We start from the raw sequence: 18,938 nt of genomic DNA on the forward strand, positions 1-18,938 counted from the left end.
CTGATGCTTCTCTGTCTGCTTTCCTCTGGCAAAGAGAAAGAGGGGGGTGCTGGGGAAAGAAAAGGAATGGTAGAGCCAACATGGGGCTAGAGGAATCTGGTGAGAGTAAAATGGGACATGGAAACTGAGCTGGTGGTATAGTACTGTTGAATGAAAAGGTCTTTGAATGAAACAACCCTATTAAAATGCTTTTTATAAGAGTCTTAAAAAGTACAACCCAAGTATGTACCTTTAAGAGAATGCCTGAGGTAAAGAGGACACATGGCAGCCATCTTGGAAGGAGGAGTTCTAACCTGCCGTTACAGGCAGACAGCTCTATGCAACTTCTGAGGCAACTCACTAAAACACTGTGTTATGTTAAATTAATACGTTTGTTTCATACTTACCTGTGTGCTAATTCCAAGTGTGCTTGGAAGTAATGAAGTGTTTCAGTATAACTGAGAACATAACAAGCATGACAACACAATATCGATATATACAGTGGCAAGCTATTGTGCCTGCTGCCCTCAATTAATCCTAGAGATGTACCCCCCCCCCCCTGTAACCCAACATTAAATATAATGTAAACTACTACTTTAGAAGAAGGACGCCAGATTTTGTACTTGAAGCTTTCTTTTAATCCCAGGCCTCCTTTGATCCTTATGTACATACACAAGATGGTACAGGTTTGCATTAAATGGCCGGTGATATCACAGAAATCAAAAACTTCAAAATGTGCAGGAGCAATAAATATGAAACTATCACATTTAAAATGTATAAATTAGAAAAATTCACTTGTTATTCTTGGAAATGGTTTAAGAAAAGTGACAGCCACTTTGTAATCCATCTGTCTGCGGGATTGTCTGCAGTGCGTCGAGGTCACTATCACCGCAGGTCCAGCACGGCAATTTTTGCATCTTTCACAATCACGTGTCTGCAAGTCTGGAGTAGAAAAACAAAGTGGTATTTTAAGTGCATTGTGTATTGAACCATGCTCAACCTCATCAATGCAAGAGACCACACACACACACACACACACACACACACACACACACACACGTCAGGGAAGATCCCTTGGTCAGGTGCAGAGATGAAGGGATTTCCCCCCGAAATGTGCGTTCTTTTCTCTGTACAATAAAATAATGTCTATTAGACTCTAATAATTGCTAAACTGAGTGTGACAGACCTTCCATTATTTATGAACTAGGGCGACAAAGGACTTGCATTTACTATGTAAGCACCAGCAACAAGGTGCCATTATCAGAAATATAACAGTGAGCACCAAGTATACTTAATTTTGTATGTACAGTACCGACACACTTTATTGCAGTGTGGTCGGTACCGCAAGCCGGGAGATTTCCCGGCTTGCTAGTGGCCGCCCCTCGGCGTGCCGCGCGTCATAGACGCGCGGTCACGCGTCTTCGGGAGCGTGCGCCCCCTGCACGCACGTCCAGGGGCTCCCCAAGGGAGCCCTGGTGTCCCGCGATCGCGGGACAGCGGCAGGGGGTTCCGGGGGACCCGGCGGACCCGGCAGCGGTAGGGAGAGCGCCCCGATCGGAGGGCGCTCTTCCGCTGCTTCGGCGCGCGCCCGTCACACTCGGGCGCGCACCAGGCTACTGCTGCGGCCAAGAACGGGCAAATGCTCGAATAAACTTGGCCGCAGCAGTATGTATGTATGTATGTATGTATGTGTGTATGTATGCATGCATGCATGCATGCATGTATGTATGTATGTATGTATGTATGTATGTTCTGGCAAAAATATACAAAAATGCATTAATATAATACGCACATTATATAAATACACATATATAAAAATAGAAGTGCACGTGGGGCTCACGGTGTGTCAAACACAAAATGGAGTTCTGCTTGAGCATGTGGTACAATTTCAACAAGAAGAAACGTATACGTTGATAACACTCAAAAAATTAGATGTAGTTACACAAGGGCATTATAAAAACTGATTTTATTTTTGCAGTGTAATGTCCTTGTGTGACTACATCTAATTTGTTGTAGTGTTATAAGCGTATACGTTTCTTCTGGTCCCTGCAGCGCCCGATTATAAAAAATATTAGCATAGGAAATCAGCAGTTGGGTGGTGTCTGCTGGTAGGTACTAGTAAGTGTCCCACCAACTATTGTTGAGCCGGCGTAGATCCCTATAGTAAGGGGCACCAGGGGAGGGGAGGGACGGATAACAAGGAGACCCTAATGTTCTGTAACTGGTTTCTTGATCCCTGTGGCTATGAACCTGCTGTAAGGAGGGAGACAGGAATTTAGTTAGAGACGGGTAGGGTCAAGCATGCTATTTTTGAGCACTGGTATAACTGTTGTATGTTTGAAGAAGGGAAAGGTACCAGAGTAGAGGGAGGAGTTGAAAATGTGTGAGAGTAGGGATTGGAGTTGGAAGAAGAGGTTTTAGGAGATGGGAGGGAATGGGTTCAAGAGGGTAAGTGATAGGAGGAGAGGAGATTGTCGAGAGGGGATTTGGCCCGGGATTAAAGGGGTTACATCCCATTTGGCCCCCCTCTGCTCTCACCTGGGAAGCAAGGGGTTAACTGGACTGAGGTCTAGCAATGTGTTTTTTACCTTGCTTCAGTATCCAAATGTTTATTCTCCTGTAAAAATGTATTGTTTCTGTTCCCGTGTCTGCACCACACAAACACTGGGATCCATCCGGGAGGGCAAGGGTTAATAGTTGAATAGTGATTATAGCCCTTTGTTTAAGTTACCCTCAAAGATGCCTGCCTACTAAATGCAAATGGTCAGTAGAGCTACCAAATGTTTAGGAAGCAAACCCCTGATCAAAGGCTCAGCCACTCTACCTGTTTGCAGGAAGCTGGAGTGGTTTGTGAGTGTTATAACTCACACTTACAAACCATAGTATCCTGCCCGACACCCCTGATTTAGGAGTGGGGCTACAGAATGAGTGACCTTATTAAATATAAGAATATTATGAGATGTCCTCGGCTGAACGTGCTAAAAGCTACATATGTGTATTCGTGGGACTGATTCGCACATAAGGATTACAGACACCTGATGTTTAGCCGGTCCTAAGAGACAGATATTAATATCTCTCTTAATTTTAGTATTACACGGTAATATTTAGTCTCATTGGGAGCGTCATACGTGACGGAATGTATTAATATGACTTGCGTGCCAGTAAGTACTACTGAACTGAAGTTATGAAGTTATTTACAGTGTATATGGAATTTTGGATGGGCTCTGAAAATGCAGACCCCCATCTGCTATGCTAATAGGGCAGGGAGAGCATCCTCCAAGAATTAGCATAGGCCAGTGATCAAAAGGTAACTGCCCTAATTGTTTATACTGGGGGCAGGAACCAAGGAACTGAGTGTTTTTAAGTATGATACTTCACACTTACAATGGAAGCCAAAATCTGCTTCAAAGAGATTTTTTCTAGCCAACTCGGCATCTAGGGTTAAGAGATGGGTTTGAAATGGTATTTAAACCAGAGTCAGCCCTTACTCAAATGTCTTCATGTATGATCTTCATGTATTGCTGTGATGTCTTCATCTGAACCTGAATTATGGAAGAAATGGCCCATCCTGTATCCTGATGGCTTTTCTTGTCCAAACCTTTAAGTAAGTGTCATATTTTGTCTGTTTGTATATCTCGTGTGTTCACCTTTATCAAGGAATAAATTATACTTTATCATATCTAAGCCTCGTCCAGTTCAACCCAGTTATATTTGGTGGTGTATTATTTATAGCCTGTCACAAAGCTCCCGTCACAGAGATCAGCAGCGATAAATCCTCCTCTGTGACAGCGGGGGGGGGGGGGGGAAACAGTCGAGGAAGGCAGGAGAGTTAGGAAGAGGTGTAGGATGGGAGTACGATACAGAGAGGATTTCTTGACATATGGATTCCACCTTTTTCTTGAAAGAGTCAGCAAATCCTGAGGTGAAAAGGAGGGGGGAAAGAGGTAGCAGATGATGGTCTCAGTAGAGAATCAAAGACAGATTAGTCTGCGCGGGTTAGACTTGTGTGTGTTGATTAGTGAAGAAAAGTAGCTTTGTTTAGCCTGGGAGAGGGCAGAGTTGAAATAGGATAGCATAAATTTGCAGTGAAGGAAGTCTGCGAGAGTATGAGATTTCCTCCAGAGGAATAAGTGCAGGAAAGAGTGCAGGAACGCAGCATGAACGCGTGGCAATTTATCCAGGGTCTGGGGTTAGAAGGGTAAAAGCGGCAAAGAAAAAAAAAAGAGGGGCATGTAGATCAAAAGGAGGAGGGCAGAGTTGTTGTTGATGACCAGGATGTCAGGGTCTGGAGTGAAGCGAGGAGAGGGAGGATTGCAAAGTGGAATCAAAAGCTGGTAGGTTAATAGAGCGCAGGTATCTGCAGAAACGAGGGGTAGATGGAGGTGGAGAAGGGGAGAAGTGAGAGAGAAAATGAAAAAAAAAAGATGCTGGTCAGAGAGAGGAAGGGGTGAAATGGAGAAATGAGAGAAAAGTGTTTTTGTGAAACCAGGTCTAGGTAGTGGTCCACTTGTGAAGGCCAAAAGAGGTTAGAGATAAAGCAGGAAACATATACAGACATACAACTACAGAACAGATCCATGTACTGTATGTATTTTATTATGTTTTATGGTAACTACGGTGCTCCTTTTGTTTACCTCACAGCTTTATTGCAATATGTCACTTTACGGCCTTATTACTGCAGCTTTGAGACATAGGCTTATTTTGGAGGGTATATATATATATAATGCACTTACTACTGCACTTTATCTTGACCAAGGTTCACAAGCGGACCGAAACGTTGATAACACTAATACATTTTCTACTTTTGAAAGACCACCGGAGGGCTTCTCTCTCCCCTCTGTGTGTATGTATACAAACAAGTACGAGTAAAAGTAAGATAATGAGCATATTACAGTACGTATTTCTGTGTTAAGGCAGGGTGGGGGAGGGGGGGGGTAAAAACTGGTAGAAAGCTTCCTTAAAGAGGCAGATTGTTAGTTGAGTGTTGAAGAGCGGCGAGTGTGTGCCTGGGAAATAAGTTAAAAGGGAGTTCCCCAGACAAGGTGCTGCAATGGAGAATACTTTCACATGGGGTAACCAAACTAGAGAGATGAGAGATCGCAGGCAGCACAGTACGTGCTTATGACAAGATTAGATAGTGTTATTTTAAAAAGTATAACCTTTTTTTTTTATCAGGTACTACAAGAACATGAACTACAGTATATTCATTTGTGACTGTTCATTAAATAACTACAGATGTGGTCACTTACATTAAATTGCCTTGGGTCTTTGCTGTGTGGATGAAATCCTTTCTTTTTACACACCGACACTTCCAGCATGCCGGCATTAGTAAGTCTGAATATCCCAGTGCTAAACAGCAAGGCAAAAGCAAGGTGTATTTATAACCAAATAACATTGTGGAACATTGGCAAAAAGGTAAGGGAATTTCTATATTTAATAGCACTTGTTCTGTTCCCTATGAAAACCAAATTTAGTCTAGCATTATAGTTCACATTTTTAAAAGTGCAAAATAGTCTCATGCCGGATGCATATAGCTTACCTGAACATTGACAGAACATGGAATAATAAGCCACAGTGAGCCAAGTATTTTACTATAGTAGTTTATGTACATACTCCTATTTGCACTGATGCCTGATCCATAAAATACTATAAACAGCTATATAGTGCAAATAAAACTTTTTGCATCTTATTTAGACCATGATAACCAAACTGCTGTTGCAATATGTAAGTTACAACCAAATTATTCTGAAATGTAAAATTCCCTTTTATAAAACAAACAAATAGGGCCTACCTACAAATAGGGGGGTTAGTCAGTCATTTTTGATCCACCCCAATAATTAGGTTGTCACCATTATTTACACTATCCCAAAGTCTGAGCACTATCTGGTACAGTAGGGTGCAGAACAGGGAATGTGATATGTTAAAGGCATTTAAGCATGTCCTAAAGATCAAGTTTCAATGTGTAAGAAATGTGTATTCTGTGGGTAATACTCATGTGAACTGATATGTTAATAGAACAGATAAATAATGGGGGATAATGCCATGGTCAACAGCGACATCTATTGGACTTGGTTTGCTTGCTGACACGGCGAGACAGATCGCTGACATTGCATAACAAACATCGACCTGATTGGCTGGGACTGTTCTCATGGTGTGGGTGTGGTGTTTTTAGGGACAGTGTAATACTACCACAAGAAAAAGAAAAAAAAAAAGTCCTTCAGCGCGTAGACTCAAGTCATCATCCCAGACGTGTAAGATAGGGAAAGAAAGAATAAAATAAAAACAATGGCATAATACAGGTATTGTTAAATATATACAGTATATACCATATACTATATATTAAAATGTACACACGTGACTAAATCACACTGGGGAATAAAGATGAATCCCTCCCCAGCATCCTGAACGACGTCTTAAAAAAGTAGAGGAAAAAAGGACACGGCATAATAAAATGTAATAACTATAGATGGATTAAAATAAGATGCACTCACAAACGGCTAATTCACATGGGTATTTGTGACTAGCATTCCAGTGTAGTATCTGTCAGCTCTGGTCCAGCTCTCCCATGTCTGTCCCTCCGTTTTTGGTTGTGTGGTGTCCGACTCGGCCACTCTGTAACCCACTTCAATCTGTGCTGGTTCTCCTGGCTCGTGCACAGCCCGGTTGGAGCCCTCCGATGCTCTCGGTTTGCGCATGCGCACAGATGTTAGTCAGGGTGTGTAGTCGATCGGACGATGCAGTCCCTGGAAATTATGGTGGCTTGCAGTGTTCAAAATTCATCAAACGGGTTTCGCTCACAGCTTCGTCAATGACAGTGTCACAGGGCTCCAACCGGGCTGTGCACGAGCCAGGAGAACCAGCGCCAAGCACAGATTGACGTGGGTTACAGAGTGGCCGAGTCGGACACCACATGACCAGAAGCGGAGGGACAGACGTGGGAGAGCTGGACCAGAGCTGACAGATACTACACTGGAAAGCTAGTCACAAATACCCATGTGAATTAGCCGTTTGTGAGTGCATCTTATTTTAATCCATCTCTAGTTATTACATTTTATTATGCCATGTCCTTTTTTTCTCTACTTTTTTAGGACGCTATACTGGATGCTGTGGAGGGATTCATCTTTATTCCCCAGTGTGATTTAGTCACATGTGTACATTTTAATATACTCGCGGGAGGACTTTTTTTCTTTTTTGCAAGCTGTTTCTGGAGGAACTGGAATTACCTCCTTGGACTCTAGCAGCGGGACATTAATTACACTATACATTTTTACAATTTTATATTTATTTATTGGATTGGATTTATTGTTTTAGACTACGTAGAATCCTGGTTAATTGGTTGGCGCTACTTTTTCTTTTCCTTAGTATAATACTACCACCCTGTCTGTTGTGTTGGGTTCCTCAGGGAAAAAGCGCTGGAAAAAAATATCTTGTCCAGTTCGCACAAAGGACACCCGCACCTGTATTATGCACTAAGCCTTTTACGTTTATTTGTTAAAGATCTCTTCAGCAGACTGTAAAGAAGAGCCTTTTCCGTTATCGTTCTTTCACTACTTACTGATTTTTAAACTGTTTAATTCCTACAAAGAACCCCAAATCCGAAATGAACATGGCTGCTGGTGAAAGGAGATTATCAGCAACAAAGGAAAGGGTTCCTTACAGTAAGGGAAGTTAAAATGTGTAATTCATTAAGCATGGAGACTGATGGCAGATACAATAGAATTGTTCAAAAAAAGTTGAACATCTTTTTAGAAAGGAAAGGTATACAGGGATATACCAAATAAGTAAACATGGGGAGGATGTTGATCCAGGAAGTAATCTGATTGCCAATATTTGGAGTCGGGAAGGAATGTATTTTTCCCCTTATGACATATCATTGGATGGTATCATTGGATGGTATCATTGGATGGTATCATTGGATGACACTGGAGTTTTTTGTCTGCCCTCCTCTGGATCAATATATTGTAAATACGGATATAGGTTAAAGTATATGTCTTCTAAATTTAGCATAGGTTGAACTTGATGGACGTATGTCTTTTTTCAACCTCATCTACTATGTAACTATGTAAACTTTGTAGCACAATTTGATTTGGAAGAATATTATCCGAGAACCTCAGGATTTAACATTTAGTTTTATTAGTCTCTTTGTAGTCTGGAGAAAAACAGCATTATGATGCCCAGTGGGTTGGAGCAAGGAGAACAAAACAGCAGAGATTGCCATGGATCTTAAAAAAAAAATCTACTTTTCTTTTATTTAATTGGACATCACCTTTAAAGGACGCCACACTGAGCTCACTGCCAAGATGGGGCATTTTTGTGAGGAACCGCAACTTTTATATTTAATGGATAATCACCGTCATTAGTTACATTTAGTCCTGCCTGGCACTATTAGCCATAAGATAATGCTAGCATTTACATGATGAAGTTCCTCAAATTTCTATTTCTGCAGTGGCACCTATCTACAACACGTAAATGTAGCCGTTCTTCCGGAGTTGTTGCTGGCAGTTACTGTAGGTCTGTGACTGAGCCCCTTGCAGGCTGTTTCAGCAACATACTGTAAGCGTGCAGGAAACGAGGCAGCACACGTTAACCCCCTTCCTGCCAGAGCAAAGCAACGCACAAAGCAGGCGTGGTGCAACAAAGGTATAATGTGGCCCATGTGTGATGGCCCAAGGAAAGAGAGTACCACTACTTTATAAATAAAAACAATTCAAAGGCATCCATTTTGTAAAAAAGACTGTTTGTACCACTATTCTAAAATGAGGTCAAAAATATCTTTGGGCCTATTTATGCATGTATGTCTTTATATAGCGCCATCCATGTAAATAGTGCTTCACAGGAGTAATACACGTGACATAATAATATAACATAATCCAAATAAGCACTTCAGACAAAATCAATTAGGAAATGGGGTCCCTGCCCCGAAGAGCTTACAATTATCAAAGTCTTCCGGCTGCAAACAAATGCACCTTAAAGATTAAAGGAAAAAATCCCACAGCTTCCATGGGAATCATCAGTGCCGTTTTTGCTCCAATGTTGCCCTGTTTTTACAGAAATAGTGACCCCATGGTGTCCCTTACTATTTCTAAGGCAATTCAATCTCTGCCCCATTTTTGAAAATGTGATATCCCCCTAGCACAATCAGGTACAATGCAGGGAAATGTGTCGCCAAGCAAACAAAAAGGAAAACGTACTCATTGTGTTTTGGTGAACAAACAATAGCAATAGCTTCTGGTAGCATGAGCTGGTAGGAGCAGTGAGTGTGAAGATCAACGCTGGATAAGAACGCAGTCTGAGTTGGATGCGTCTGCAAAAGAAAAGGTTGGGATTTTTCAGCAGTGAACATGCAAACCCAGAGTAGCACAACTGCTCAATAAAAGCCAGCACTTCTACTTAAAGAAGCAGCTTTACAACAGCGATACACATTTAATATATAGTCGTACTGTTGCCTTTAGAAACATGCCATTTTAATGAAGTGCAGTCTAACTCGAAAATGACTTTTCCGTCATCAGAACCACAAGCTTTATTGTAGATCACCGCCCCGAGTGATACATTTTTGGAGTTTTCCATAACCCCTTGTTTGCAGAATTCCTGTCCTCTTTCATTACACATGGTCTGGGATCCATCACCCCACTGTCTGAATGACAGATGATGCCCCATCTCTTCTATTGAGAGCACTGCCACTGCTCCCCCAGAGCTAAACAGCCAATTCGGACAATACTAATTACCCCGAAATGTATCCTCCTGATTGACCCCTTACAGAAATGTGGTATCTCTAAGGCACATTATATAGCGCCGAGCGCGCGGATTTTTAGTTGGCTGACGTTAGTCAGCCTTTCTATAGAAGGGCCGCGCGCACGGCAGGGAGAGAGGAGCCGACAGGCAGCGGCGAAGATGAAGAAATTCATCTTTTCGCGCCGCTACCTGCGCTCAAATGTAAGTGTGTGTTTATATGGATGTGTGTGTGTGTGTGCGTGTGTGTGTTTATATGGATGTGTGCGTGTGTGTGTGTGTGTTTATATGGATGTGTGCGTGTGTGTGTGTGTGTGTGTGTGTTTATATGGATGTGTGTGTGTGTGTGTGTGTATATGGATGTGTGTGTGTGTGTGTGTGTGTATATGGATGTGTGTGTGTGTGTGTGTGTGTGTATATGGATGTGTGTGTGTGTGTGTGTGTGTGTATATGGATGTGTGTGTGTGTGTGTGTGTGTGTATATGGATGTGTGTGTGTGTGTGTGTGTGTGTGTGTGTGTGTGTGTGTGTGTGTGTGTGTGTGTGTGTGTGTGTGTGTGTGTGTGTGTGTTTATATGGATGTGTGTGTGTGTGTGTGTGTGTGTGTGTGTTTATATGGATGTGTGTGTGTTTATATGGATGTGTGTGTGTTTATATGGATGTGTGTGTGTGTGTGTGTTTATATGGATGTGTGTGTGTTTATATGGATGTGTGTGTGTGTGTGTGTTTATATGGATGTGTGTGTGTGTGTGTGTTTATATGGATGTGTGTGTGTGTGTTTATATGGATGTGTGTGTGTGTGTGTGTTTATGTGTGTGTGTGTGTGTGTGTGTGTGTGTGTGTGTGTGTATATGGATGTGTGTGTGTGTGTGTGTGTGTGTGTTTATATGGATGTGTGTGTGTGTGTGTGTGTGTGTGTTTATATGGATGTGTGTGTGTGTGTGTGTTTATATGGGTGTGTGTGTGTGTGTGTGTGTGTGTTTATACGGGTGTGTGTGTGTGTGTGTGTGTGTGTGTGTGTGTGTTTATACGGGTGTGTGTGTGTGTGTGTGTGTGTTTATACGGGTGTGTGTGTGTGTGTGTATATACGGGTGTGTGTGTGTGTGTGTGTGTGTGTGTGTGTGTGTGTGTGTGTGTGTGTGTGTGTGTGTGTGTGTGTGTGTGTGTGTGTGTGTGTGTGTGTGTGTGTGTGTAGAAGTTAAAAAAAAAAATATTTATTAAAGTTTTATTTTCTTTAAAAAAAAAAAATCTATCTAGTACTTACATTCACTCACACAACCCATGTGCGTGCGCACACACACACACACACACACACACACACTACCTGCAGCTCCCGACACTATATACAGGAAAAGCATGCTGCACGTGCACGCGCGTTCTCATAGGAACGCACGGCCGCATCCTGTATATAACAGGCCTAACAGAGCCATACAAGCGATCAGCTTCAGTACATGCAGAGAACTGCATGCTGTCCCACTAATACCCCCCCGGGGCATTGCTGTAGTTAGAAAAGCCCACGGGTGTGAAGTACTTAATATAAACATCAACCCTGATCACGGCGGCTTTGAAATCAGTAACATGTATAGTATTAGCCTGACAAGACCCACAATAAAAGCTGCGTGCGGGTTGCATGGTATTTGCTAGGGTTAGCCTTTTAGTATTCTATTTAAAAAGCCATTAAAGCAGCAAAATGTGAAAAATACCGTGTTTTTTCATTAAATCCGTTCCATACTATTAGATAATACGGTCTGCATATTTTTTTTTTTTAACTCCTAATGCCATTTTTAATGATTTTTGTAATGTACTAATCATCCTTTAGCTGCTTAGCAACCATTTTGAAAGTGATATCTACCTAGTGATTTGACACAGGGTCTCAGACACACCTTTTTGAGCTCTGCCTTTTGGCAACAAAGTATCACAAACAGATCTGTTGTTATATTCCAAACAGCAGACTGTCTATTACTCTGAAAGCTGTAACAATAATGTGTAAAGTTAGAAGGCGGCCATTTCGTTAGGCACACAATCAGGATTTTGACAGATTTATAACAGGAGCACCAAACGATTGCCAGTTTAGGTAAGAGTGTAGAATTATACATCACACGCTTTACATATGCAAATAAGTAAAAAAGGGGAACATGAAATTTCTGCCTTAAACTGATCATCTCAAATGGCGGAGGAGTTACAGAACAGAGTGCTCTCAATTTATTGCAAATCCATTAAAAGTGGGACAGTACCTCGTCAACATCACTTAAAAACTATTATAAGCTGGGAAGAAAAGCTAAAGCAAGTGAACGTCGCTGCTCACATACATGAATCCAGCCCAAAGTTAGAAGATCGTGTTGATCCTGTACATTGAATAATTCTTCTACATTCTCCATGTCACAGTAGTCTGGTCCCGCAGACTGCTTTGGCACTATTACGTGGGTGATGGTGAATTCATCATGCGTCTGCAAAAGTAATGCAAGCAAAATAAGTCAGAGATAAAAAGTTAATTGACTATTTTAAGATTAGGTGTTTTGTTTCAAGGTTCTGTACTTTGCACCTTTATTTTCCTACCTTATAGGAGTGCTAAATAGTTGTTAAACAGAGCGATACACACACACACACACACACGTATAGCATGTATGCGCGTGTATACTACATAGTTAAGGAGTGAAGCACTTGGACTGTGTTCCCCCTCCTCTCCCCCCTCTCCCTCTCTGCGAGAGCGCACACTGACCAGAGCAGGCAGAAAGAAGAGCAGCGAGCTGCCGGCTGCTGCTGCGTAGCTCAGGAGCCGCCAGGCCATTGCTGTTTGGGGTGCCGCTGGTTCTGGGACAGGTGGGAGAGTTGTCCCGGCTCTCCCTCTCTGGCGGCCGCGGAACCCCTGAGGGGTGCTTCTGGAACCCCGGGGTTCCGCGGACCCCGGTTGAAAACCACTGACATACACATATATTTATTTTGATAACACAAGTTCCCACCTTGTTGTGTCAAAACAACCTGCCCCAGAGATGCGCTGGCATAAAGTGGTTTTACAAATCACCCTTAAAATGTAGGAGATGGAGGGTCACATTCCTTACATACTGTGTGACACAGATTGCAGGCGCCGGCAGACAATATATGCAAGATCTTTCAGATTAACTAAACTGCTACAGTTCAGGAATGCTGGTCAGTTAATGGTTTGCTGGTGCTGTGGAAAAATAACTCAGCGGCCTTATAATCAGGAAAAAAAAAAAAAAAAAAACTTGGCGGAGCGGGTGCGAAACGCGTTAGAGGGGCTGCGTTCTCTTTTTACTTCATGGCATTGGCCAAATAAATACAATTTCAAGCGCATAGCCCGGCTTTTCTCGTTTGATTGCTGTGCACCGCGCTCAGACAACTTCCGTTTCCCTCTCATCCGTATGCTGGGAGCACGCCCATTGAGTTCCAGGTGGCTTCAAATGGGAGTTACTTTGAACTTTATTTCGTTACTGTCTTTAATGGAGTACTGGTCCCTCTATATACTATTATCGGAGGGCGGGTTGTTCCTGACCTGGAGATGCGGAGCAATCGGCGTCAACCAGGTGCCGGCGATTTCCCATTAACCCGCAGTAGGCGTATTCATGTGGATGTTATGTGTACGCACATTAGGTGCTTGAGCATTTATGTATTATTTCATGAGCCTTACTCACAACCACTTATGATACTGGAACATATTCAGATTTTGCACCAATTACGGACTACATCGTCAGATGTGCAATTTCACAGCTGACATCAGCCATAAGGACTTTCTATATGCTTTGGATACTGGTTATATATACACACACAAGGCCTACAATCAAGCTGGACTCTGAAGCACGGCACTGTGCCGGCCTTGCCACTACCCCGTACTCACATCATATAATCAATCTGTTGAAATGAGCTTGATTCAAGATCTCAATAAGCCGGAGCCTTAAAAATGCTCCAAAAATTCCAGGTTCAGTGGAACACACAAGAAACGTATTATTAAAAATATTCTGCAGGAGTGAAGAGGTTTCTGTCCAGAATTATACATACATACATACATACTGTACATACATACAACATAAAAGAGAAAAGTAACAGATGACTAGAAATACTGTAGCATAAAAGGTTTTCTTTTACTTTCAAGGTGCAATCAACGCAATATCCTACGTGTATGGTTTTTGTTAATAAATCAGCTCTGTAGTATTAGATAAATACTTACTATATTTAATTTTTTTAATTCAACGCCATTTGTAATGAGTTTTAATATAATGAGGATCCTGTGATTTCTGTAGCAGGTTTTAAACACACCTCTCTAGCAGTGCAAGATCTTTGTAACACTTTCCTGTTTGTGATAATTTGGTGCCAATATTTCTGGCGGTTTGAGATGCAAACTGTAACAATAGATAATGTTACCTTAGTAATATAAGAATACATTGTAGCTGCTGAGTTGCACTGACTGAAGGATTGATTGAAAGTGAAAGGCGGCCATTTAGTGAACCCTGGGAAGTAGGATCTTTGCTATTTAAATACAGGAGAACTAATCAAATCGGCAGCTTAGGTCATTCGCTTTTAATAAAAGGCGGCAACAAATAAATTATTATTTATTTATTTTTAAATTAAATAAATGAATAACTTTTTCTTGTAAGTGCCGCAGGGGTTGTCTCTAACTGTCCTGATGTATCTGAGAAATAGAAAAATGCTTGGAAGAGATCTGAAGTAAAGCCTATAATTAGACATATTTCCAGATCATACGGGCCACATGACCTTAATGTGCCATAAATTTCTACGTTATTATTGTTCAATCTAAGACAATATTTGTGTCTTAAAATACAGAATCGGAGATTGCACCTCTATGTGAATTACACAGTTTCCCACTGACAATATTTACAATCGTTGTTCCGTGCCAATAGTACTTACATTTCACAAAAAGCATCAACAAGTTCTATAGCAACAATTTTGCTCACAATACTCATGAAAATTCTCTTCCCTAAAAACAAACAAAATGAATAAATGTTCAGACTTACCAGTATGCCACAGAGAATGCCACAGGTCTCTATTCCTCTGGCCGTGTTTGCATCGGCCAGCTGTAAAAATTTATGCGACAGGTCCCTGGGCAGGACAACAAGTCGAAGCCCTTCCACAATTTCATCTAAATCGATATGGAAATACACACAATGAAAAGAGCCCCCAGCTATTAATCAGAAAAGTCACAGAGAGAATGATTGCAAAAAAGCTTAACGGGAAACCTGTATGTTACAGTAAATGTCAGTCTTGAAACGGGTATAACATGTACACACAACACAATTTACCACGTAACCACATGGTGCCAAATGCCTGTTCTTGGGCATATGCCCAAATGCCTGTGTGAGATTTACTTGTATGGACATAAAAGCCCTTATTTGCCAAGCAGTGTTATTCCATAGGACAATTTTCAACGCTGGAAGAGAAATCGTGCTTAGTAAATATGGACTGCAATGCCAAGGGAAGGAAGAGTAGACATCTAGCATTAGAAATAGCATGTCATGGTTTGGTCACCTTTGCTAATCCGCACGACTGAGGGCAAATCAATTTATCTCCTTATGTGTCAGTGTGACAGGGCTTTATCCCCCGTCTAAAAGGACTTCAAATAGAAAGCCTGCATTTGGCTGATGTTTCCAGCAGGGAGAGGGTTAATTGCAGCTACAGAAAATTAGCCAGTCTCCACCTGACTTAGTCAGGTAGAAAAGCCTCTTGTGTAAACTATAGGGGATCTCTCTAGTACTGGAGGAGTGTGTGATGCCAGAGAGAGATCCCGGAGAATCAGATCCTCTGGTCCAGGGCGCAGTGGATCCTAGAATCTGCCAGAGGGATCACCCTCAGAACACCAACCCAGACCCTGACCTGCGGGAAAGAGCATCCCGATCACAGGTACCTCTTTCGACTTTGGGGGTCAGAGATTGGCAAGAGGCCTAGCCCCCCCAGTCCTGCAGATAGGGACTGTGAAGTAGGAGTCAGCCCTTAAAAAGGGATAGGCCGTTTTGTTTTATTTGTATGCTGTCTTAAAGTTTTAATGTTTTGAAGCTACGGGCTAAATAAAAGCCAATGTTTGTTTTCCCCAATCTACGTCTCCTTGGTCGTACCTCTGCACTTGTCTCCTACAGTCTGGTATAAATGTCATTTTAAACTCTAGAGTAGAGAATTAAATTGCCTACCATTTGCACCAACTGCATCAAATGCTAATAGGCTATATTGAAAGTGGTTAATAATTAAAATGGGCTCAGCAGCTGGGTTAAGGGGGCCATTGCCCTTCATAAACAGGTTTACTTTTGGGGGGGGGGGCTGAGAAATTGATTCTTTGTTAGCACACAGTCGCTGGTATCTGTAACACCACCATTTCTACAGTAAATGGATAGCCACTTTAGAAGCTAGCTAACAAAATATACATGCTGAGGAGGCGACAAAGTGAAAGAAGGAATCGGGCATCTCAAAGAAACCATACTGAAATAATAAGAGTACTTTATTCTTAATTAGGTCTCCTAGTGCGAGACCCTGCACACAACACCCAACAACTTATTGTTTTGGTGCTTACAGTCAAAACATGAAATTCCCCAAGGTCACAGAGAGTAAGGCTAAGTGGCTGAAGATGGAATCAAACCCACAACCTTGTATGAGGCAAACACATTAACCACTACACATAGAATGAACCCCCAGCCAGGACGGGGGCAGAAAACAGTACATAAAACACATGCTTTAGATAAGCAGTATGGGTAATCGGGTGTGCAAGGGTCACAGGGGGGCCCATCGTGGTCATACTATGACCGCCTGGAACATACAATTATATTGGCGAGGGCCACAAGTATCCATCAGATGCCTCAATACTGTATGAACCTTAACACTTCTTACAATTACTAAGACTTGCAATGCTTTCTAAATAAATTAGTGTATGATTAATTTTTAAGAGCTCCATTATAAATTCACAAATAACAGGTTGGCCCATCTTAAATTGGCTCTCTGAGTTCTTCTGAGCATCACAATCATAACACATCCACCAATCAGGCCTCCGATCAGTGGATGTTACCTACAACTACCTGCAAAATGTCCTTATTGGTCAATTTCTGATTTCTCAAATCAACCGGCTTCTAAGCAATGTACCAAAGAAGAGACGTTATTCTTACTTGGCAAACACTTACTTTGCACAGCACTTAGAGTAGCTGCTGGCTTCAAGGCCCGGTTTACTGGGGGAGACTGTCCGGCATACATGGCTGCATCATTCTTCACAGTCTCTCCCGAGAACACGGTGCCCGAAGAGTTGGTTTTCGGAGTGGAGATACAAGACGACATGCTGCCATCGATCTGCTCTGACACCTTAAAGCTCTCTTTATTGTTCACGTGACCTCGGGCCACGGCCTGCTTCCGGAGTTGGTCCTCAAAGTAACTGAATTGCTCCGTTTCCACCTGCTGCCGTCGGATCTGTGCCACGCGCTTTTTCTCCGCTTCTACAAGCTGTTGCTGCTCCAGTTTTTTGCGGCCCTCCGCTTTCATTTTGTTCTGAGTACAGAATAATGGCGTGAGGATTGTTTGTGAAAGAAAAGGCAAAAAAAAAAGCCATTTCATTTATTGCTGTGTTCGCACTAGAACCAGCCACCTAAAAGGTTAAGGCTGCATAAGACTGCGCTTATAGAGCCGGCGATGTCGCATCACAACAAATGCTTTGCTGCCTTCTCGTGCGCCGATAGTAAGAGTGACGCGACGGCGCGGTCGCTGGAAGTCATCTCAATTTTTATTTTTACAGCGATTGCAGCCTGACGTCATCGTCGCCGACACTATGCACGTAGCCCAACATTCTAAATATATCTGATTATTTATCTTTAAACATTACAGAATTCCTTCTCAGAGAAAACTGAACAGTAAGTAGCTAAAATCTACAAAGCATCACCATCCCCTAAAGGCAATGATGCTGTGCTAATGAGTAAGAACTTTCAGAAGGTATTTGCCCACAGGCGTTTTTCCAATGGGATAATGGTCATAAGGATGAGGAAACATGGTCAATAGATAATAATAATTAAAACGGGTGCCGTAATAATATTTCTGTCATAATCATCTTTATTGAGAAGAAACAGGTAAGAGGTAACGAAGGAGGCAAATTGAGAGGTTTTCATTTATTTTTTATATAGGGTTGAAGCAGGGGGTCTCCAGAGCTGAACCCCGTAAATTTAATTTCAGATGAATGCGCTCGCCATGTTTAAAATTGACAATTACTTATATTTTCCAGTAATGGTACATTATTTATTTTTAAAAAAATTGGACTGAAAAACAGTGAGCACAGCAGTTAGTACAGCAACTAAATATACACAAATACGCTTTATAAACCACTGATTACTACTTACTATGCCTTGCATGTGTTCTTGGTATTCCAGACTGTATTTCTTTAAAAGATCCTTTTTTAAGTCATCCGTTCTTGGAAATGCAACATCCTTCAATTTCTTGAAGAAAAAAACAAAAAGTTTGTTTAAATACATTTATTTAGGTGCAGTTTTATGGACTTCATTTACAGTTGGGCTAACGCCACAGAACTTCTAACACCACAGAACGTCTGTCGCATTTTCCAACTAAAAAGCGGTGAGCACGTACGGACGCCCTGTTGCATGTTTAAAACATTGGGGACTACGTATCTTGGCAAACGTAGTGCAACGCTGGGGCAAAACAAAGTGAAAAACAGATCAAAGAAAAAAATCCTATTGATTGAAACGTGAGTTTATTGATATATATGGAGCAGACATTATGCCGCAAAAATGCAACCCCCCGTCCCCCTCCCCCCCCTCTAATTATAGGCTATAAAAACGTTCTGCTTGGTCTAAATCAGGAGTGGCCAACTCCAGTCCTCAAGGCCACCAACAGGTCAGGTTATAAGGATATCCCTGCTTCAGCGCTCAAGTACAATGCCCTGGTCTAAATGGTGGGAATGAATGGCCTATCAATGTCCAGAACATTAAATTAATGCTGGCTAAGACATTACAATAGAAATAATTAAAACAAAATATATGTTACAGTAGGGTAGTAATTCATTTCCTTAGCACAGGGCATACCCTGGTCATTAATAACAGTCGCGGTTAAGGGATCAGCTCCTCCAGCCGGGGCATTAATGGTCGGTCACTGTTCTGTTCTTCCAGTATTTTGACTTAAATATAGAATAAGGCACATTTATCACGTGCGGTACCGGTTATCGCACCCATTTCAGAGTGACGTCCCATTACAGCCAAATAGGAGTGAACGCCGGGATGGGGGCGA

At 42.0% G+C, this 18,938-nt stretch overlaps 1 protein-coding gene across 2 annotated transcripts in view; it reads right to left on the bottom strand.

The window, feature by feature from the left end:
- Window positions 1–594: 594 nt before the first annotated feature.
- STAMBPL1 (STAM binding protein like 1) overlaps window positions 595–18,938 on the bottom strand; it is a 63,638-nt gene continuing 45,294 nt past the window's right edge. For both annotated transcript variants that reach the window (XM_075612889.1, XM_075612890.1), the window contains exons 5-11: window positions 18,038–18,133; window positions 16,841–17,198; window positions 14,696–14,820; window positions 12,017–12,154; window positions 9,171–9,283; window positions 5,229–5,328; window positions 595–921 (exon numbers count right to left, since the gene is read on the bottom strand). In XM_075612889.1, the coding sequence (XP_075469004.1) occupies window positions 865–921; window positions 5,229–5,328; window positions 9,171–9,283; window positions 12,017–12,154; window positions 14,696–14,820; window positions 16,841–17,198; window positions 18,038–18,133 (987 nt within the window). In that variant the 3' untranslated portion in view covers window positions 595–864. The remainder of the gene's footprint in view (window positions 922–5,228; window positions 5,329–9,170; window positions 9,284–12,016; window positions 12,155–14,695; window positions 14,821–16,840; window positions 17,199–18,037; window positions 18,134–18,938) is intronic.

This window comes from Ascaphus truei, chromosome 8 (assembly GCF_040206685.1).
Source record: "Ascaphus truei isolate aAscTru1 chromosome 8, aAscTru1.hap1, whole genome shotgun sequence".
In the NCBI taxonomy this organism is placed as follows: domain Eukaryota; kingdom Metazoa; phylum Chordata; class Amphibia; order Anura; family Ascaphidae; genus Ascaphus; species Ascaphus truei.